Source organism: Heterocephalus glaber, unplaced genomic scaffold (genome assembly GCF_053883595.1).
Source record: "Heterocephalus glaber isolate CG9 unplaced genomic scaffold, H.glaber_assembly_v1.0 deba00001504, whole genome shotgun sequence".
Taxonomy (NCBI): domain Eukaryota; kingdom Metazoa; phylum Chordata; class Mammalia; order Rodentia; family Bathyergidae; genus Heterocephalus; species Heterocephalus glaber.
Genome location: NW_028258324.1, coordinates 32,621,530 through 32,644,277, shown reverse-complemented (window position 1 = coordinate 32,644,277; position 22,748 = coordinate 32,621,530). Strand labels below are relative to the sequence as shown.

At 39.4% G+C, this 22,748-nt stretch overlaps 1 protein-coding gene and 1 long non-coding RNA gene across 8 annotated transcripts in view; one reads left to right on the top strand and one right to left on the bottom strand.

The window, feature by feature from the left end:
- LOC147825295 (uncharacterized) overlaps positions 1-20,272 on the bottom strand; it is a 26,480-nt gene extending 6,208 nt beyond the window's left edge. Inside the window, exons 1-3 of the long non-coding RNA XR_015440893.1 lie at positions 19,786-20,272; positions 15,077-15,106; positions 14,849-14,955 (exon numbers count right to left, since the gene is read on the bottom strand). This is a non-coding gene — a long non-coding RNA (uncharacterized LOC147825295). The remainder of the gene's footprint in view (positions 1-14,848; positions 14,956-15,076; positions 15,107-19,785) is intronic.
- Plch1 (phospholipase C eta 1) overlaps positions 1-22,748 on the top strand; it is a 277,140-nt gene that overhangs the window by 58,173 nt on the left and 196,219 nt on the right. For 2 of the 7 annotated variants that reach the window (XM_087186399.1, XM_087186403.1), the window contains exon 1: positions 20,187-22,748. The exons of the other annotated variants lie outside the window; for them this stretch is intronic. In XM_087186399.1, the coding sequence (XP_087042525.1) occupies positions 22,706-22,748 (43 nt within the window). In that variant the 5' untranslated portion in view covers positions 20,187-22,705. Of the gene's footprint in view, positions 1-20,186 lie in introns of those variants that run through there. 7 annotated transcript variants of the gene reach the window in all.

Sequence of the window (22,748 nt, the reverse complement as noted above, 5' to 3'; positions counted from 1 at the left end):
GCAGTCTGTCCCTTCATACTGTGTAAATGAAGTCACTCCAATAGACCTCATGTTTTATTTTAGGGCTCATTCAGAAAATCTGTTTGGGGTTTTTACAAAATGTAAGCTGTTCATTTGAAAGCATACCCAGATTTGTAATTTAAAAGCCACAGCCTAGTGCAAAGTGGTTTTATCTATGTCCACAACTTGCAGCTCCCATGAAGATGCTGGTGACCCCAGTAGTGCATGTGTTCCTATGGCAGACTTTTCCTCTGGGCTTGAAACCCACATGCCCAACACCACCTGCTGGCTCCACTGATGCCCTCCAGGTCCTTGGACTCAACATATCTACAGTAGAACTCCCTCCTTTCCTTTTGGTACCTGTTTGTCTTGCAGCCTTACCTTGCCTTGTACCCCATCTCCACTGACCTTTGCAGTCCTTGCCCACAAAGCCAGCCTTTCTTTACTTAGTCAACTTTCAATCCATCTTTTGGGTCCCACAGTAAAGGTCCTTTCTACAGAGAAGCCTTTTCTAACTTCTTAGACCAGATTTGGCTCTGGATGATATTTTCCTGTCATGCTGTGTTGCTTCCTCATTATATATTGTTATTTTAATAAAACAATTAATTGTGTAACAGGTAGTTTAATTTTTGTCTCCTACCCCAGGTACCAGTCAGATCAGAGACTGTGCTGACTTCTATTTCCAGCACATAGTACTGTGCATTGCTTATAGTAGGTGCTCATTTTCTTATTTTATTTAGTAGGCTAGATAACTTATCTACTAAATAAAATGAGAAAATTAATTTAGTGATATTTTGTTGAGCAGGCTTTTGCCTGAGAATTCAGAAGAGAAGTCCCCTAAACCATTCTCCCGAGACTGAAAAGGAAAACAAGATCACTTCTGAGAATCCAAGTGTGTCTTAGAAAGATTATTGCAATTATATAATGCCTTGGAATGAATGAAGATAAATGTATTTATAAAAGAATTTCTTAGGCTTTTACAATTTATTAATACTTTCTAGACTTTCCATGTTGATTATGTGGGTATGTATTTTATTCAATTCTGAAATTGGAAATTTCTCTTCTTAAAATAGTACTACTAGTAAAAGCTGCTTGATTGCAGTATTTTGTATGCTATTAAAAGTCTCTGCTGCATGTCTCTGAAAATTTCAGAAGTGAGCATTGTCTGTGAGGCAATTCTTATGACCAACAGCATAGAATAGGTGTAAGTAGGCCTGCACCCAAACAGAAGCACCTGTTGTCTCTCTAAGAGAGGAGGAAAGGCCTGGGAGTACATGAAGAAAACAAATTGCACAGGGCTTCTTTAAAAGTTAAAAAGATGGACTTTTATTTCATCTTGATAAATAAGCAAAAATGGCCAGCACCTAGGGCTTTCATCTAAGAATCTTAGGCAATATGAGAGCACAATATTGACTCACAGGTAGCAAAATGGCTCTGAGAGATAAACAACTATCTGAAAAGGGTAAGTGTAGGATCTGTAAAAACTTTTTTGGTCCAATTTTGTTTTGCCCATATTCACTTCTTGGCATGTTACTGAGAGGTGTTCTCACTCTTTTTGCTATTTAAATGTGGAGGATAATGGCTTATGCTCAGTTAAAAGGAAGAACAGTGAACATATGTATTATTTAGTGTCCTACTTTTACTCCTTGCCAGCTTGAAATTAATTGAACATCAATGGGTATCTGCAAATGACCATTCTTTGAAACTGCCAATGTCAGAATTTAGTGGCATGTGTTTTTAAGGTAAGCAGAGCTTATCTCCAAAAGTAGAGTTTTATAACTGATTAATCTTTAAACTAGTGGATCCCAGCTAGGGCTACCCACTGGAATCACAGAGGAGGGAGATTACCCAGGTCCTAGCCCAGAGATTCTGCTTTTATTGTTCCAAAAAGTCTTTCTAGAAATTTTCATACCCAGTGATGGTGAACATTTTAGAGCTTTCAATGATAGCTGTGGCACGTGTGCCATAGATTTGCCACCCCTGGGTATGGCCAGGGGACGGGAGCTTTTTAGAACTTCACAGTTGATTTCAGTGGGTAGCCAATTTAATTCTGTTGGGTTAAAAACCCTAGACCTAAGGTGACTGATGTATATTATCTCAACAAACTATTGTATTTATGTATTTGATAATACTTGTTTTCTGTGATGATAACCTAAGTTATACAGCATCTTGAATGCTATGGGAAGCAGACACATCAAATGAGAAGGATAGAGAGCCAGGGATGTAACTTAGACATAAAGCACTTGCCTCCCATGGATTCCATCACCAGCACAGGAAAAAATAAAAAGAACTTGTATATAAAGTGTTTGAATATAGATGATTATGCAAGTCTATTCTACTATAGAAGAATGTATAAGTCATCTATATATTGAATTTTGTAAATGATGTTTTTTAGAAACACTTTTCACTCTATTTATTTCATTTTTGATGATAGCAGTGCAGACCACTGTAAAAACATTGAAAAGCATAGGAAAAAGTTAAACCAGAGAAAAATAGTCTATAGTCTCAATAATGTGTTTTAAAATGATTTAAAAACCAATGGCTAGTTAACCAAATTTTCAACTCTAACTATATATTTGAATCTACTAGGGTACCTTTTTTTTTGGTACCCGGGATCAAACTGGGGTCCTTGTGCTTGTGAGGCAGGTGGTGGAACCACTGAGCTAAGTCCCTGGCCCTAGGGTACTTTTTAAAAAGTAATAATGGTTGAATTCTACCCCAAAACAGGTAAGTGGTGGGACATGGGAACCAAGTGTCTCAATTCAGTCTTCCTTTCCCTCCCCTCCCCTCCTCTCCTCTTCTCTTCCCTCCCTTCCCCTTCTCCTCCTCCTCTATCTCTGTCTATCTATCTGTCTTCAGGTGATTCTCACCCGAGAGAGGTGAGAATCAGTGCATTAAAGATTGGCAAAAATATTAATCTGATCAGCAAAATAAATCAAGTATTAGTTTATTGATTTATACAGTATGCAGTTACTCACTTGTTTGGATAGAAGTGGTACATGGAAATCTTTATAAAGGTTATTTGTAGAGGGGTAGGGCAAGTGTTATTTTCACTTTTATGTGGTTATTTTTCTCTTTTCTAACATTTGTCTCATATTCACTTTAATATAATGCTTTTTTTTTTTCGGTACCAGGGATTGAACTTGGGTCCTTCTGCTTGTGAGGCAGGCGGTGGAACCACTGAGCTAAATCCCTGGCCCAATATAATGCTTTCTTAGTGCTCTTAAAATGTGACTTATCTTAACATATTTGTTACACGTTGTGAAGATATACTTTTGAGCATTAACTGACTTTACAATGTCATCCATGATCTCCTGGTTAAGACAGTGGACAACAAAGAACACGTCAATAGTGTTTTGACTAATCTGCAATGGGGATGACACTGTTCACAGTGGGATAATTGATACAGAAATAAATATGAAATGCCGGAATTAAGTGAACAATGCTATCACTTGGAGTATATCAGATGCAATCTTGATTTTCTTTTTTTTGTACCCAGGATCGAACTCAGGACCTTGTGCTTGCAAGGCAGGCGGTGGAACCACTGAGCTAAATCCCCGGCCCCTGCAATCTTAATTTTTATGAGAATTATTTATCCACTTTGGAAAACCAGAGACATAGCTCTTGTAGACATTTTGTCTACTTCCATCAGGCTGCACATTAGAAAACTGATGCTCAGGGTCCTTGTTATTCCTTGAAGTTATTAGTCCTATCTTATCCCAGAAGTCTCAGAAAGGAGCCGTCTTGTCTTAGGATCACTCTTACTTTGCGTAATATATCATTTTTTGCGTATAGGATTTTATAGGAGACACAAAGGAATTTGGGGCTGATGGTAATATAAATAAATTTAGGTCTTGTTGAAAGGAGTCAGTGGATGATGGTGTATTGAATATTCTTGGGACACCTTTGGAAGGTGTTACGTCGATGCCAAATCAAGGTTGTTATTAGAATTGGCAGTGCTGACTGCTTTAGCATAAAGGCAAACAGTTTGCCATAAGTCACATTGTTAGATTATACTGTTAAATTCAGACTTGTCAGACTCTAAAATCCAGTATTTTTCTACAATTGTGACATGATGATATGTTACATAGATTTATCTCTTTTAAAGCACCTAGGAAGAGAGGTTAGTTTTATGTTTTACAGGAGCTTCAAGGCCCTTTAGAGGCTGCTAGAACTCTGCAGAAAGGACACTGTGGTGAATTGCCTTGATGATGAGTTGGGGTGGGGGAGCTGGGAATCAGTGGTGTGGTGTGAGAGCTGGTGTCTACTGGAAGGTTCCCTGGGAACATGTTAGAAATACATACTCTTGGCTCTGCTGAAACCTCCTTGATTGGAATCTGAATCTCAACAAGATCCACAGGTGATTGTGAGCAGCGTTGCTCTGTGGGAACCATTGCGCTTGAGTGCAAATTCTCCTAAGTGAGGTATTAGTCCCTGTTCTCCCAGGAACAGGAAGAAGATGGAAGGGAAGGGAACTCTTTTCCACCAAATGAAATGTGGGGTGTACAGCTAATGACAAAGACTCTGAACTGTATCTCAATGCTCAGATTCCTATAAGTAGGAGATTTGAGGGCTACAAATGCCTAGGTAATTTTCTTTGTAGTATGGGCTTAAAAATAGGACCTCAACATTTAGAATTCTTTTTTTTTTTTTTTTTTTGTGGTACTGGAGATCGAACTCGGGTCCTTGTGTTTGTGAGGCAGGCGGTGGAACCACTGAGCTAAATCCTCGACCCCAGGACCTCTATGTTTAAAACATAAGAAGATACAGTCAAGGAAAGAGGTAGTACCCTGATTTGCAGTGATGCATAACACATTGGAGCCAACCAGGACTTGAGAAACCATCTGATAAGGGATTCTACACAGAACCATACCTGGCCTTGAGAACATTTGTGAAATCTCTGAAAACAATACATTTGTACATTCTCTTCCTAACAAAATCCTTGCTTTTCGTTGTGCTGTTACTCCTTGTCCCTTTATAAACCTCTGACTAAAATCACTCTCCTTTTGTAGATGAGAAGTAAGTGACTGGTGCATATTGATACCAACCAGTCCCAGGAAGGGTTAATTCTAAAGCTAGCGTTTTGCCATTCCATCTCAACTGACCTCTCTGATCTGAGCGAAGTGTTGTGAAATGCTAAGTGGATTTTCTGTGCGATAAATTTGCAAATCTGCATTTTTTGATTATCAGAAATGGTGAGCTCTTTGTGGTACCAGAATATTATGACATAAATTATTTTTTTTTGCGTGGAAGTGTTTCAAGCACTCTGTGTACTGACTCAGTGAGTATGGAAATATTGCCTGTGGAGCTGTTGGAGGCCTGAGGGTCCTGGTCATTGGCCCTGGATCTCTATCACGAGGGCAGCAGGGCTCTGTGAGGCTGGGCTGTCCCTGCCTGGTTTCATTCAACTGACATTTTTGAGAGTGTGTCTTCATAGTTAATAAATGACTATTAACTCTCTGTGGGGACCAGGTGTTGAACTTTACAAATAGAGTAACCTAATCCATGTAGCATGTAGATCAGTAACAGTTTCTCTATATGACAGTTTATTTTCTAGTAAAGTTTTGACTCCATGAATCCAAAGGATGTTTAGAACATTTTTTCATTTCTTGGGATACAAGTTTTAAAGTTGCTGCTCTGTAAAACCACAGATGAATGGCCTCTGTGGAAGTTAACTATTAAAGGAGTCCCTCCATATGTCTGCCAGAACGTTGATAGTAGTGTCTAGATCCTTGTGAATTATGTCAGCCAGTGACAGGAGGATTATTTATTTATTTATTTTTTTGGTACCAGGGATCGAACTTGGGTCCTTGCCCTTGCGGAGCAGGTGGTGGAACCACTGAGCTAAATCCCCAGCCCTGAGGATTATTTTTTTTAAGGACAAATACTTAGTCTTTTTTTTTTGGTACCGAGGATTGAACTCGGGACCCTGCACATGCGAGGCAGGTGATGGAACCACTGAGCTAAACCCCCGGCCCAATACTTAGTCTTAATTTCTCAACTAGCAGCCTGTGTTTGGGACCTTCTCTCATAGGTTTGTCTTCTTGCTTGAGGCCCTGAGAATCCCTGTGGGAGATAATATTCTCATACGCCTCTTATTTTGATCTCTAGTTATATTTGTTTTTGTGGGGTTTTTTTGTACCTGGGATCGAACTCGGGACCTTGCGCTTGCCAGGTGGTGGAACCACTGAGCTAAATCTCCGGCTTCTAATTATATTTGTGATCTCTTCTCCCTTACCATTTCTCCTAAATTATCTAAATCAGTGCAGACACTTAATATCTAGCAACCTTAGTTTCCGCATTTCTGATATTAGTAATATAATTTTTTTTCTTGGCTGGAGAACAAGATCTGCATATATCATAGTACAAATTGTTTCTAAATTAGATTAATTTATATAAAGTGGTAAAATGTTATTATTGGTTTTCTATTTTATTATCTTAGTATTCATGGAAGAAAGTCTTTCCTCTTTTCTCCAAGGTCTTTAACAAAATTAGCCTTTGTAACCATTTCGTGCTAGTTGACTGTGAATGAGGGAGACTAATGAAGCAGAAAATTAAAGTACTTTTGATGTTTTAATATTAACCATTAATCTACACTTCAAAGTTATTTCTCTCGTTGATAAATTTATTGCTTTAAAAAGTATTTCCTAATGTCTTTCCTAGCTTTGTTAAGCTTTTGAAATTCTTACCACTTGAATAACATCAGTGAGCAGGAATTTTGGAGGTAAAATCAATTTAATTATTGGCAGAAGGCTTATTATATATTGCTCTCAAGCTTTTCACTGCTCTGCGTGTACAAACTTTTTAAAGCTATGAAACTTAGAGCATCTTGAATATGCTTTCACCTTTAAGAGAGTATGCATTTGCTCTGAGTATGTTAGAGAGTGATTATAATACTCATACTTGTTTTTCTAATAACAATCCCCAAAGTTTTTATATAGAATTTTCAGGACTGAAAGAGACCTCAGGTTATTTACAGTATCCATTTTTGGAGTTCCCTTCTAAAATGAAAGCTCTAGAGAACAGAGAACATGATTTTAGGGGCGGGAGTATGAGTTTAGTGAATAAATCAGTGATCTCCTACTTTTTTATCAGTGAGAGCCCCAGGCCTGGACAGGTTAAAAGCTGGGCCTAAGATGACTCCAGTTTAACTATTAGCACATTGAAGACCAGGTCCCTGGGCACTGGGTGCAGTCTGTGATCTGCATCGTGCTGAACCACGAGCCCACATTCACAACTTCACAAGATTCTTTGGTCTCTTTCTCAACAAAGCAGCTTGCTGATTTCTAGGTGCTGGTGTGATTATCAGTCATCAGTCCCTATCCTAGGTCCTCATACCCCTAGTTGAGACAAGGGATGTTGCTCCTTTCTTCTTCATGCTTTGAATAGTTTTTGACCTAGGTTCTTGCTGAGGATTTAGCAGTTAGCCAACTGGAAATGGCCCTTATCTGTATAGAGCTTACAGTTTTTGCCTCTGCTGCTACCTTCTTGCTTCCCTTTTCTTTCCTCTAGGCTCACACAGGACCTTTATGTTAGGATAACTTTTACCCAATTTAGGTTATCATTGTGTACTTGTATACCCTCTTTCTATACACATACATGCGCTTGTGTGGACACATACACATACACAAACACATACTTTTTTCAATCATTTGAGAATAAATTGCATACCTTCTGGCTCTTTGCTATGAAGTGCCTCGGTGTGCATTCCCTAAAACAGGGATATTTTATAATCATGGTGCAGCTATCTATGTAAATAAATTTAGCATCAGTAAAGCCCCTTAGTTTTTCTTTTAAAGTCTTTTTGTTTTAAAAGACTTTATTTCTTAACTGGTGCCTACATGGAAACAGACCTCAGAAGACAAAAGCAACAAATGTGGAATTAATGTTAAGGCTTCATAAATTCTACCAAGTTCTTAAGGTTAGAGACGGCTTCACGTGTGTGGCTTTCGAAGGGCCCTCTGTTTGCTTTAATGCCTTTCTGTTGCTATCTTGATATTCTTTGAGCCCAGAACTTTTAAATATGTTCTTGAAGGAATTGTTGTAGATGAAGAAAACTGAGACTTAGATTTATTTATTGATTGATTTTTGGTACCGGGGATCGAACTTGGGTCCTTGCGCTTGTGCAGCAGGCGGTGAAACCACTGAGCTAAATCCCCAGCCCCGAGACTTGGATTTAAAATAGCGTGGTTTTGTTGCTGAGCTCTCTGGTGGAATCAAGATTTGAATTCAGTTCTTTGATTCCATATTGGATGGTGTTACATCACCTCCAACAACTCCATGCTCTTTAACTCTTCCCCCATTGTGTTTAATTATTTCTAGAATTGGAACTAACTTGTCTTTTCTTTTTTTCCTAAGGAATTCTTCCTTCTCTTGATGTCATAAGCTCTCTCTGTTTTAAATCTCTGGGCATAATTATTAACTAGAAAGCTATTTGGAAAACTTTAACAAGTAGTCATGTCTACCTTAATGGAACTGTCATTTAGTAGTCTCCATCTGAATCTTCTTCCTTTTATAGAGAAAAGACTACCAGTAATCATTCCCTTACCCTTACATGTTCCAGAATTCCAGCCACTGGTATTCTTCTTGCACCCAGTGTTTGAAATCCCCCAGTGATCCTCTGGGGTCTAGGTCCTTTTTGCCCAAGGTAAAGAAGTTACCTGGGAGTTAGGGAACTATGTGGAATCTGAGTTTCTGAGTTCAGGTGGGTCTTCCTGCTCTTAGACCTTCCTGGTACTCAGTGCTTTTCTGGTCCCTCCTAGGCCCTGGGGACACATCAATGACAAGGCAGTCAGTGTCCTGATTTAAGGATTTACACCACGGTCCTCTCTGTTACTGTGTCCTCTCCTCATGTTAGGATTCTTTTAGCCAGAAGAAAAAACCTAATAAATCAGGGCTGTCAAGGGGAAAATAATATAATATCAGGAGAAAAGCTAAAGAAGTGATTTGATTTAGAGGAGACACTGCAAAAGGTATCAACATGTGTGAAAATGTGCCACTGAAGCTGTGGAGAACAGCCACCTATTATTTTATCAATGAGAGAAAAGAGCTGATTTTTCATTTCTGTAGAGTAATTTAAGTTAGGAATTTAGACAGTTGCAGTAGCACTGTGAGCTGTGACATCTTGACAGTTGTTACCAGAAGGGTCAGTACAATCTCTTTTCTTCGTTTTCTTCTTGAGGGGCTGATGACTCTCTGCCTATTTCATTTAAGACATTCTTCCTCTAGAGGACATAGCTTGTTATTAGATTTTTTTTCCTTTCTTTTGTACTGGGGATTGAACCTAAGGCCTTCATACTGAGCTATATCCTCAGCCCTTTAAAAAAAATTATTTTTTTGAGACAGGGTCTTGCTAAGTTGCCAGATTACCCTGGCTAGGCTTGAACTTGCAATTGTCCTTCCTCAGCCTCCCTGAGTGCTGGGATCACAGACATGTGCCATCATGTCCAGCTATGTTTTGTTATTAGGATATCCTCTCTAGGCTGAATGAGATTGGATTTTTGTTGTTGTTGTTGTTTTGTTTTTTGAGACAGGGTCTCCCGATGCAGTTCCATCTGGCCTTGAACTCACCATGTAGTTCAAGTTTGCCTTGGACTCATGACAATCCTCCTACTTCAGTCTCCTGTGGAACTGGATTTTGAGAGGAGCACATTTCTCTTCTAGTCCTGCAGATGTCTGTGGTCATGTAGTCCCTTGATGACCTGTCCTGCTCTCAGGAGGATCTTTGGTTTGCTGCACAAGGGAGAAAGCCCTGAAGTTTGATGGAGTTGGAGGGACCTCATTGTTCTGAAACAGGAGTTAGTCCTTCCTCAGCTAGGCTGACCTGGAGAGATTTTTCCAGAGATGTGGTTGCTGTCTCTTGGGCCTGTACTTTTATGGGTATTGACTTTGTATTCAGGGGATCTGGGCTGCTTCCAACTCCTTTCATACTAAGTAGAGCTTTATTGAGAAGGGAGGTTTTTTAATTACCTAGAATCTCCCCTCCCCACAATGGTTAATTTTGTGTTCGGATTCTTTATGGATCAGTCTGCATGTGCACAGATGAATATTTATCTGTGTTATCAGTATTACCAGACATAGGGCTTTGCATTATGATGACCTCGAGTGTCTTCTATTTGAATGCACATAATACAATTCTTATTTGACTGACTGTAAACCAAGACATGCCTGGGTAGATAGCATCATTTACCTTTTATTAAGCTCAGGGATGTCAGATTAAGGTATAGTAAAATGTCCTATTTTAACTTATCAGATGTGTTCAAATGTGGTTATTGTGCAAGCAAACAGTCCTCCTTTAGCTAGAGAGCTGGAGGGTACAAACATGAAGGGATATTCTGGACTTTTACACTCTGTTTTCCAGCTTCTATTCCCAAAAGGGAGGAAGAGGGGCTTCTCTATTCAGGGGAAAATTGCATCCTGAGTGTTATGGGGAAGGTTTGAATAAGTGACTACTTAAGCTTTGAGATTCTAATGAAAGTTTCAGCCCTGAGGGTAGATATTTGTTTTATGTGTCATTGTCAACAACCATTAGAGGGTCCATGTGGCTACCTATCTCTGGTTAATTCCCTTCTGTTAATGGTATAATTAACACTTACGAGAACTGATGGAAGTTATTCAAGCAATAGATCCTGATTTAAAAAGTCTGAGTACTTTTTTTAATGTATGAATATGAGTTCACAAACCCCAAATGTCAATCGAATTTTCACATTTCTCGGTCTTCACCAGGGGCAGTTCAAGTCCTTTCTACACTTGATCTTAGCCAAAAGGCCGAGAAGTGATTGTTCAAATCCTTTCTGTGTTCACTGGTTGTAAGCTGCTGGGTTTCTTACAGGACCTGTGAATAAAATCTTGCCAGTGAGGTCTCAGTTGTTTTCATGGTTTGCTCAAGCTGAAATCAAATGCTGAGCCTACCCAGGACCTTGTCTTGAATTATGTTGACACCTTCATCATTGACAGTGATGTGCCTGTGAATTTTTATGGTACCCGATAAAATTTAAAGTGACGTAGTTGATAAACAGTCAAATCTTTCAAACAAATAATGAAACGTTTATTTCAAAGTCAAGTGTCTTGAAGGAGAGGATCAATAAATCATCAATGGAACATCATTTCAAAAAGGCACTTGGCCTAAAGAGTGGCTCATCTCTGTCCTGTGAAACATAGCAAAATTAAATGTGGACAATGCTCTGCGTGGGGATTCAGATGCTTAAAATTGTGTAGCAATTACTGTCCACTGACACATGTCAGGTTTTTAATGTAGGAGAAGTCCAAAATGGTTTATTTGACAAGGATATGTGATCCATAGGACATGTTCTGTGACACTAGCACATATAGTTACATCTCGCCAGTGATAAACCAGCATTGGTAAACCTGCTGTCTGAACAAACCCTCACTTTAGCCATTCTCAGCCTTTGTTTAGCAGGCAGTGGTTGAAAACCTTCAGGTCTTCATTTGCTTTCAACTGAACTTTTGGTGGTGCACTGGGTTTTGCAACTGGAAGTGTTTGGTTATCCTGTGTTGTTTTGTGGTCTAGCCATTAATTGTTCCTGGCAGTCTGTATGGTAACTATGTATGGAGAAAGAACACTGGGATTAAATTAGAAGTCTCAGTTTCAGCTAATTCTCCTCCCAGTTACTTGTTTTTATGATTGTGGGGAAATCATGGAGAGTTCCTGAGGTTTAGCTTCCTTGCCTGTGATAGGAAGATGATTTCTTCATATAGATTTGACCAAGTTCGTTTGATGGAGGTGTTCCTGAAAGGAATTTTTAGACTACAGGAAAAGCACCAGGCAGGAGTGACAAGATGACAGTTCTTTCTGTTGCTGAGCACTTAGGTATATTGTATGTACTTTTGCTTGGGGAACACCTTAACTTTTTCTTTGAAAATGAGCTCATAGTAGTATTTCAGTTGTTCCTTAGGGCTTAATGCAAAAATTCTAGCAATTTTCTGGGATGGTCCTGACAGGGAATTCTGAGCTTCATCTAATAGTGATTTCCTTAAAAGGCCAAAGGTTTCTACTGTGTTGGTCTTCTTTGACTTGATGATATATAATCCCTACTCTCTTTCATCCATTTCCAAGTTTGCAATGGCTATAGCTTTAATCTAGGCAGTTGAGTCCATTGTTAAATATAAACTTGAGAGCAGATTTCCAGTCTATCCCATGGATTATTCACAGTCACCCAGAGGCTAGAGTTGCTAACCTTTCAGTTAGCTCTTTTATTTTTTTCTTTTAACTCTGATACACACAGGCCAAGGAATGGGATAATACTGTCCACTGCTTCATAGCTAGATATTACTCAGGATAGCTCAGTAAGTAGTACAGATGGCCCTGAGTGGTCAGAGGATTTACCAAAGGACTGGTGACCAGTGTCCCTACAATAATCTGGAACATCATTCTAGGGACTAAGTAAAGGGGTTCAGACAGAATGCTAATGCAGTGGTAGGTACCTCCTGTTTTATGAAAGAAAATGTGTTTACTTATCCTGGGAATATCTCCAGGAGCATCCACTTGGGGATTTCTTTGCATCTAGCTCTATGGGTTTGTGCTTATTGGAAGATTCTGTTTTGGTTTTATATGTTTGTATAGCTACATTGATGATTTTCATTGTATAATTTATATTGAGAACTTGTGGTTTTATGTGGGGTTCAGGGAAGGTTTATTTTGGCTCACGGCTTTGGAGTTTTCAGTCCATGGTTGGTTTGCCTGTTGTTTTTGGGCTTGTGGTGAGACAGAACATCATGATGGAAGCATGTGGTGGAGGAAGTTGGTTAGCCCATGGAGATCAGGAAGCAAAACAGAGACAGGGTAGGCCAGGGTCCCAGCATCTTCTTGGAGGACAGGCCTCCAATGATCTGAACTCCTCTCACTGGGCCTCCTTCCTCACGGCTCTACCACCTCCCAGTAGCACTGCAGGTGATGACCAAACTTTCCACACCCAGGCATCTGAGGGATGGTGAGATCCAAACCACAGCACTGCTTTGTCTGGTGAGAATTGCTGACTCCAGGCCCGGACTGTGGGGATTCAAATCCAAGGCCTATCACTCACTTGCTGAATATCTCAGGAAAGTTACCTCATCTCTCTCTGTCTCAGTTTTCACATCTGAAACTATTGAAAGGACTGTACCTAATTCCCTAATAAGGGCACTGTAAGCATGAAATAAGGTTTGTACAAGGCTAGTAACAGTGTCTGGAACATAGTACGAGTTTCAGAAGACTTGGCAATGCTCAGCGAGCTCTCTATCATTACAGGGCACCAGTGGGAAGAGGTCATCTTCTCTCTAGCTGGGTACTACTAAACTGGCAATACTTTTTAAAAAGTAATTTTTTGATTTAAAAGAAATAGTGCTCATTCTAAAAAATTAAAATACTTTATGGTCAAATATAAAGGAAGTAAAATACCTAAAGATAATCTGTAATAACCCTTACCATGTAGTTTTATAATATTTATTCTATGTATGACATGTATTTTACATAATTAAAATCATGTTGCATATATATTTTGTATCTTCCTTTTTAACTGGATATGTCAAATATTCTCTAGCAGTGTCTTACAAACAAGTATTCCAAAGTGTGCACGTGTATTTTATTTGCTCTTTCCCTTATTGATAGACATGTTTATTTACTTATTTTTATAACAAATACCAGAGAAATATCCATGCACACAGATTTTTATATTTCTGATTATTTCTGAGAGCATTCTATTCCAGCTATAATGATTATTGACTAAATTTAGTGTGGTCATTTTTATAAATCTTGCAGCATCTTGCTTGATATCTTTTCATTAAACATGTTATAATTTATGCTCTCAATTTAGTCTACAAACAGAGTGTGGAATTTCCTGTGAAATCCATTCTTCACCTCAATACTTATGTTTTGAGCAGAGTGCCAGAGGACAGCCTTAGGAGAGCCTAGAGACTGTCTGGATGAGTGGTTGCCTTATACTAGCTTTTGTATTACTTTGTATCTTATGATGAAAACTGGGCCTATGCTTTAAAAATTGAGTGAATAATTTGGAATTATAGTTTTATAAACTGTTTTTCTTAATAAGCATCTCTTTTTTTTTTAAGGCAGAGACACAACTTTTAGCTTTATATGGGAATATTATCCAACTGAGAAAAAATAAGAGGAATTCTGAAGTTAGGGACTAAACATTATAGATGGTTCCCATGACCTGAAGCATGGAACTGGTGGGAAGAGCCTGGCCCTGGCGTCAGCTTGGTGTGAATTCTGTTTCCATCAGAGCTTTGTGATCTTGGACACCTTGTCTGACTTGAATATCAGTCTTGCCTTTAAGATATTAACCCTGATATATCTTCTTGTGGAATTTTTATGAAGCTATGAGAGGATGATGCTTTTGTAGATGTGTTGGATGAGTTGTAGCTTCCATAAGAATCGCCTCATGTAGTGACATGGCTGCCATGTTTGTGTTAGGTGTTTTAGTTGGACCTGGGAATTCCAGGGTCTGACATAGTCCACATTTTCACTCTGAGTTGGTCTCAGTTCAGAGTTTTTCAATGGTAGGGTTGAGAGGGGGGAGAGTGTAGGACAGACCTCTTTCATTTGAGACTTGATTGAAGTTATGCCAAACCAGTATTGGGGTGGCCATTCACTTGTTGCCTTAGCTTTTATTTATTGAATATTTACTTGTTGAGACACTGGGGCTAGGGCTCTCTACTGACTCATTTACTACTCAGAAATATGCTATAATTCCCAGATGATATTTACTCTTAGAAGCTTAGAGAGGCCCCTTCATGAGGGTTGTCAGATTTAACAAATAATACAGGAAATATTACATGGGACATACCGATAACTAAAAAGTTATTTGTACCTGAAATTCAAAATTATCCTTACCCATCACTTCCCCAAGATGACAGTGAGTTAGGGAAAAGTCCAAGACTTATGCCTTGATCTATTTGCTTTCAAAGGCCTTGTTTTTTTCTTTTACTCTGTGATGTTTCCTTGAGAAACCAGAAAGAGAATTCAGGTGTAAAAGATGAGGAAAATGCTGTCAGATGGGGTTTAAAGTCATTCACTCATGGTAAGTTTAAAATCAAACTCAGACATGCTTTTCTCTCTCACCTGATTGGTGAAGATAATTCCGTATTAGGTCTAAGGATTAAAAAGAGAGGAGGGTAATAAGCATCTGTAAGGTAACTACTATACACCAAATATTGTGCTAGAACTAATCTGGAAAAGCTCAAACTTTTCAAATGAGGGTTCCATTTCAAAAGTTTAACTTCTGAGGCTGTCTGGTTATCGAAGTGGTTTTCCAGAAGAAGCACCACTACTCAAAGCTTGTTGGCCTCATCTTGACATTATATAAAACCTTCTGTTGGGAGAATACTGGAAAGTGATTAGGGAGATGTGGTTATTAGGGAGATATGCCCCTGCTGACCTTAGGTGTTTAAGTTTTACGAGTCTTTTAATGGGCTGAATAGATTATTGCTGCTGAAGGATTTAATATTTAATAGAGTAGATATTTCTGGGTCTCAAAAATACATGGGTGCCCTTTGTGGTCAAATGCATACTCGCGGGCCATACCTGCCTTGTGAAATCACCGAATGCTCACCCTAGATGTGTGAGTGGTTTGGTCTTCAGAGGTATATGAGACCCATTCAGGTATAATTCTGCCTTTGTTGTGCTGTTGAGCTCCATGTCCAATCCTGCATGGCAGTCTTTTCATGGAGAAGCTGGGGGATGCTTCAAGGGCTAGAAGAGAGGGATTATCTGCTGATTCTCCCCTGAAGTGGCACCTCAAAATTGGATTGGGTGCAGCATCCTTGGAAGGAAGGTCTTCCAAACCTTCCTTGGAAAAACTTTGGTTCCATCTCTTACTTGGATTGAGTGGAAGATTAACTCAAAGATACTTGTGGCTTTCTGGACATCTATGATTCTGGGCAGCCAAAGAAACTAGAAATTCATTTTTTGATACTCATTTTGTATTATGGAAACACCATTGTCTTTTCATACAAGATTGCCTGGGAGAAGTAAACATTTTAATTATTTAACAGGAGTGACTATGTTTGAGATAACTCTTTTTTTTTTGACACATTACTGTTTTATAATATAATGATAATTACATTGCATCAAAATTTCATACATGATAAAATATGGACCTTATAATGATCAAAAGTTTCCAAATTTCTGTACTTGCTACATGTTAAGGTCAAAATATAAGTTAAGGATTTGGTTTTTTTGTTTTTGTTTTTAATTTATATTAAATGTTTTATTTAAAGGCTGTAACATGAAAAAAGAACACAACACAGATTACATTATGATGACCAAGTCAGTGTTCTACATGACAAAAATCAAAACAAAGCAAATGTATACAGTAAATATACCAGTGCTGAACACAGTACTTGAAATTTAACCCAAATTACATATGCATAAAATGATCTGACTATAGGATTATGCAAAATAATTTTTTTAGAACACCAGAATGTCAGCCATTCTGACTATAAACTGACTATTCCCCTAAAGAGTATTTTGAGACAATTTCTATATGACATGAAAAGAGCTGACGTAACACTTAAATACTACAAAAATAGTTGAAAACATATTTGTAATGCTGATCTCTATAAAATATACAGTTAGTCTTATTACTTAAGAAATTGAAAAGCAAAAGACCACCCTGAACAATGGTAAAAACCTCAACAAAGAAAAATGCTCATCATTTGGATATCATTGGCAGAAAACTGATAAGATTTTGTTGAGGGGAACAAGGAAGGTATCTAATGAAGTCAGTCATGTAAAATTTGTTCAAAAATGTTCATAAAGTTGTAAATTTCTGCTTGTAACATCTTAAAATATTATATCATGAACACACTTTCTACTATTTAACTGGAGGACAAAAGAATATCTTGAAGAAAGTGTTTCTCAAAATGAGGTTCAAAAGCCCAAAAGAATTCTAATGTAGGCGCAGTAATAAACTTGGTAAACAAACACCCTGGGAAATTATTCTACATTCTGAAATGCCCTATGGAAAAAAGAGCAACACTTAAAAGCAAGATCCTAAACATATTTCTGACATGTTAGAATTCTCTATAAGTTTATGTAGTGAATACTGCTTTTTGTTTTAAAACAACTTCCAGGCATTAAGAGGAACATACATGCCTTGGAAATGAACATGCAAATGTATATAAATATTTTCCTTTGATGTTTTCATTAGTTTCAAACTAAATTATATGAAGAAAAGACAATACATGACTACAAGCTTTGGAAAAGTAATATTTCTCATGAAATGGGGCATCTGAAAAAGATTAGAAGATAATTTATTAAATGTTTACAAATTTTAAATCATTCTTAATTTAAAACTAGACTGTTAGCTAAAATTAGGATGCTATATATCATTCTTCTGTTTTAGTATCATTTTTATGCCAAGGATGTGAAAGGTAACCATCATCATCTAAATGTAAATAAGTTATAATGGTACAATCTTAGTTTAATTTAATTTTAGTTAACTGTTATTTAAATCAGTTCATAAAAATCTAATCTATGAACAAAAAATTCCATATTCTCTACTATAGACGATAAGAATCACGTATTACATCTAAATATAACTTCAAAACAATGAATTAAAATTAGCTTCCAAACAACTTTGAAATGGTTAATTCTATCCAGGCTGGTAACAAGTTTTTCCAAGCATTAAATGGCAACATAAGCAAAATGCATAGTTGAAAAATGAGGATCAGACCCCTTCTTCTTCGTACATCATAAGACGATTGATATACTCAAAACCTGCAAATTCATATCCACCAAGCTCCCTCATGATGTCGTTATCATCTGGGGTGAGCCAGACAGGTTGGTAAATCCAGGATCAAAGTTGTCCAAACCGAATCCCTCAGAGATATTTGGTTAAAATGAAGGCACCACCTGCTTTTGCTCCGTCATGTCCCAGTCTACATTTTGAAAGAATGGAAGCTCCTGAACATCAGCAAAGCCCCTGTGAGGATGACAACCCAGTCGTTCTTTTGGGTCCCTGTTCAGAAAACCCTCTAGGATACTTGCAGCTTGTACAGACAGACAACGAGGTATGAAAATGTCTCTTTCCAAAATTACTTGGAAGAGATTCTTGATTGAGTCTTCCTAAGGGGTATCAGAGCACTCATCAAGATGGAATGGAGACTCTCCAATCATCATCATATACATCAGCACTCCCAGAGCCCACCAGTCCTCACCAAAACTGTAATCTTTCTCTCTTATAATTTCTGGAGCCAAGAAATGAGGAGTGCCACAGAAAGTGTGGGTCGTGTCTTCTGGCTGTAAGCCTTCCTTACTCAAGCAATAATTGGTGAGTTTAATGTGCCCTTCTGAGTCCAGTAATACATTTTCCATTTTTAAATTTCTGTGAATTATTCCTTGCTGGTGAAGATAGTTGACTGCTAAACCGATTTCTGTAGAGTAAAACCTGGCATGTTCTTCAGGAAGTGTGCTTTGTTGCTGCACATGAAACAGTAGATCTCCCCCACTGACATAGTCTAGAACAAGGAACAGTCTGCTTTTTGTCTGGAAGCAAGCATGCAGTGCAACTAGAAAAGGATAATTGGATGTCTGCTGTAGAATGCACCTCTCTCTCTGTACCCGATGAATGTAGAAATGCTATTTTTTCACTGATTTCATGGCATATGTATGATCTGATTTTTTCAGTTGGACTAACAGTATTTTCCCATAACTTCCTCTCCCAATCACATGGAGCAAGTCAAAGTCCTCAAGACCTAGACCAGATGAAGCTTTGCCACCTTCCCTGGTGTTCCCTGCCTCATTCTCTTCATCAACTTGTTCTAAAATAAAGCCTCATGAGTTGAAAGGTTATGTGGGATTGCTGTGTTGCAGGGTCTGAAGCCATGGATGATGGATCGACTGGCACCATGGGCTCTGATGATAAAGAATGCTGCCCACATTCAATTGTGACAGGTTTGTGGCACTTCTTGTGAACTGAGAGTTTGCAGTTGGTGCACTTATATACCTGGTGGCCAAGTCCCCCTACACGGTCTGTGAAGACAGCACAGTGAGCTCGCCTGCTGAAGCGTTTGGCCTGAAAAGTGTGGCCATTCACATAATACAGCTTTCTCCAGTGGCCTGCAGCTCTGTGGTGGATGGATTTCTCTCCTCCTGGACAAGGCACTTTAGGATGTTCTGGTATACAAGGCAATGAATGAATTAAGAGCTCAGAATCTTTCTTTAGCTCAGAAAGCCTAATGGCCTCTTCTAACTACAACTGAGGTAACACAGTATACTGGTCTCCATCCTCCTCTACCTAGTGTGTGGTAAAAAGCTGTTTATTGTCCAAACACCACACATCTCGATCTTTATCACACAGGCCCTCAAAGTGGATGGAATTCTCAAGAGACCTTGTCATGATGTCTCTTCCTAAAATCAGGGCCAATCAGGTAAAGGTGTGGGTGGTGGAGGTGCCTGGGAAGAAGGGACCATAGACAGGTTGGCTGCCCAGGAAAATAGGCAGGCAGGGCTCAGACAATGAGAGTTGCCTGACTGCCTGCAGGGACCACCCTGGCCAGGATTCTGCAAGGCTCTCTGTGAAGTTGTTTCCAATAGTGGCAGCCAGGCCTGGATGGATGTACACCAGGCTTTTCAGTGTCTCTCGGGGGCTGGTGGCTGTGACTTTGGACTCCCCTCCTGGACTTTGACTCTCTAGGTTTTCTGTGCCTGGCTCTGGGGAGGCCTGCCCAGAGCTACTGGGTGTTTCTGGGCCTGGTGATACTTGCCCCATGCTCTTTCCAGTTTCTGTGCCATTGGTATTTGGGCTTAGGGAGACTTCACTGGGGTACCTTGATTTTGGTAGGTCACTGGTGGTCACTCCCGGGGAGACTGTTCCTGGGTTGTCTGTGACAGTCATGTGGAATCTTGATGGAGTCAGCCATCTTCTTAATCTTTCACAGATACTTTCTCTACCTGGGGTCCTGAGAAGCAGCTCAGCATGTTCGCTGTTGACTGTCCCTGGCCAAGCTCACTTGGGAGATGGCTGTTACCAGATTGTGATACCCATTAACAAGGGTTCCAAGTTCTGTTTGGAGATGTTGCCAAGGAAGTGAGCTCATGTCTTGGGGGTTCCATAACCTGAGTCTCCATGTAATAGAAAAGTCTATAGCCCTGTAGGGATAGAGACCCCTAGGCAGGGAGAGATGAGCCCTTCCCCAAAGGAGTTCAGATAGCTGGCAGAACAGGCTTAACCACCCATAGAAAGCTGATAGTCTGCTGAAGTTGCACCTCCCCTGCAAAGCTTGGTTTGCAAAGATCAAAAGGAAAAAAAGAACCTTGGCCCTAAGATATAAAGGGCCCCTGAAAAGATCCTTCCCTGTTGTCCCTAATAATAAACTAAGTTAATCATTAACCAATCAAGTAGGGGCGCCCTCAGCCCAGAGGCAGGATAGGCCCCAACTACTAGAAAACCAGCATCTTGAGCCCCCCTGCAATGGTGGCTCTGTTTCGGGCACCCCTGCCTGTCTCTCTGCCAGAAGGCAGCTGTACTCTTGCATGCTTGCTGAATAAAAGTACAACTTTGTTTCTACGCTTTCAGTTTCTATCTGATTCTCCCACAACCTTCTGCGTCATCAGGAGAGTCAGGCCCGAGACTGTGGGGACTCATCCCCCTGTCTCCACCTGGGACAGCCATTTTTTCTTCATACTAAATAAATCAGTGGCCACTTACTTTGTTATTTTTATCTAAGTATCTGTGAATATTTTTATCTATTTATCATTTATCTGTTAGTTTTTCACTTTTGCATTACTGGGGCTTGTACTCTGCATCTCCTCAGTGAACTATATCCTCTGTCTGAGATAACTCTTAATTTTGGGGTGCTGCTTTGTGTCCAAACTATTGGTTAGTTTATACAAAAAAGTGCACTGTTTTTCTGGGTGGGTGTAAAGAATCTCGAGACTAATAATACTAATGATAATGATACATAATGTTATGATGACAAGCATCTTATGCATACTAAATTTTTGCAATAACATTTTGAAGTAGTCATATTAGTATGTCCATTGTATAAATAAGGAAACCAAGGAGCAGAGAATTTGAGTAACTTATCCAGCTGCACGGCTAGTTGGTGGCAGTGAGAGGATTTGAAACTAAGCAGATAGATTTCTTGATCTCTCTCCCTCTCTCTCTCTCTGTACCAGGAATCAAACTTAGGACCTTACGCTTGCCAGGCAGGTGCAGCGCCACTGAGCTAAAAACCTGGCCCAGCAGATAGATTTTTAAGAGTTATTTTTTATCGTTGTGTATGTCAGTCTTGCAGGTTTCTAAGGTCCTAATGGTTACCCTGTACAGCTGTGTATGAATGTTATGTAGATTCAATCCTGCAAGAGAGCTGTTCTAATTGTATACAGATGGACACCTTTGACGTTCAAATTTCTCAGAAGCATTTAAGAGTAAGTAGTGGAGTTTGGAAACTGGGCGATGTGGTATGCAAATTGCAGAACATATAAGTAGGGATTGGGATAGAGTTTGTACCTTGGAGTCAAGGGATGGGCTAGCAATCTGTGTGGGGTGGCCCTGATGGGAATGGAGGAAAGGGCTGAAACTAGACTGTGTAGAATGGGAGATGCTGGGAATTCCAGGGGGCACAGATGGGTTGGGGTGAGTTGAAGTTGGGGAAAAGAAAATGGCAATAAGGTTTGGTAATTAGAAATTGATTTCTGGGAGTAAGGGAGTTGATGCTCAGAGTGGAAAGACCTAGTTACAATGTTTATATGTGAGACAACAGTATATTGCACATGAGAAGGTGTGTCTCTCTACCTATCTCTCTAAAGAAGTTGATTAGACTTGCAAATAGTGCTTTTATATATTTCAGGGAAAATTGTACTATAATAATATGCTGGTTCATTCACTAAAAGTGGACTTTTTCAGACCCATTCATGCTATTTACCTTGCTCACAGACATGTAATTTTTTTCCCTGAAAAGTAGCCTTCAGTGCTTAAGCATTTTGAAACTGTAACCTCATTTCCTTCTAAATTGGAAACATTCCAGTCTCTTCTGTGCTCATTGCTATGTTTATGTGTGGAATAAGGACAGAGAACAAGGAAAAGCTGCAACACTTTGAATAAATATACACTTAACCTGACTGCCACAAAAGTAGCCTATAGTGCAGGGGACCAAACATAGCTCATTTCTTAATGGGTCATGTTTGCCTCTGATGGAGTGATGTTTGCTTCTGAGAGCACGTGTGCCTCTGTGTGTCTTAGTGTGTGTGCTTGTTCAGCTTTTGCATTCAGCCTGCGTCACTCCTATGGTAATCAGTATCTCTCAGTGACCTCCATAGGTGAGGAAGGTTTCTTTGATGGTTAAAGATCCACTCTTTCCAGACCTTAAATGTGCATAATGCCTTGAGGGCTCTGAGTGCTGCACTAGCATGCAAGTCTCATACTCAAAGTAGCCACAGCGCCTGCATTCCCACAACAGCAGCAGCCCTGAGCAGATGCTTCCAGTGTGCTTATCTGGCTGTGCTTTTCACTTTGGGACAAAGTTCTGTGATCACATCTCATGGATTTATATTCTCCACACTGTAAAGCCTGGATTGTGAAGATCTCATCATGCTATAAAAGGAAGCATGAGCCAAGTTCTAGGGGCTGCTAAGGATTTCTTTGCCTTCCCCCTTCCCCTTTTTGGAGACGTGTATGAGAAAAAGGCTTTGCTTTTAGAGAAATTTCACTGCTCTGGCCAATAATGTGTAGCATTATTAAATTTAATGGCAGACTTTGAAGTGTATAAAAACTTAAGTCCAGAAAAAG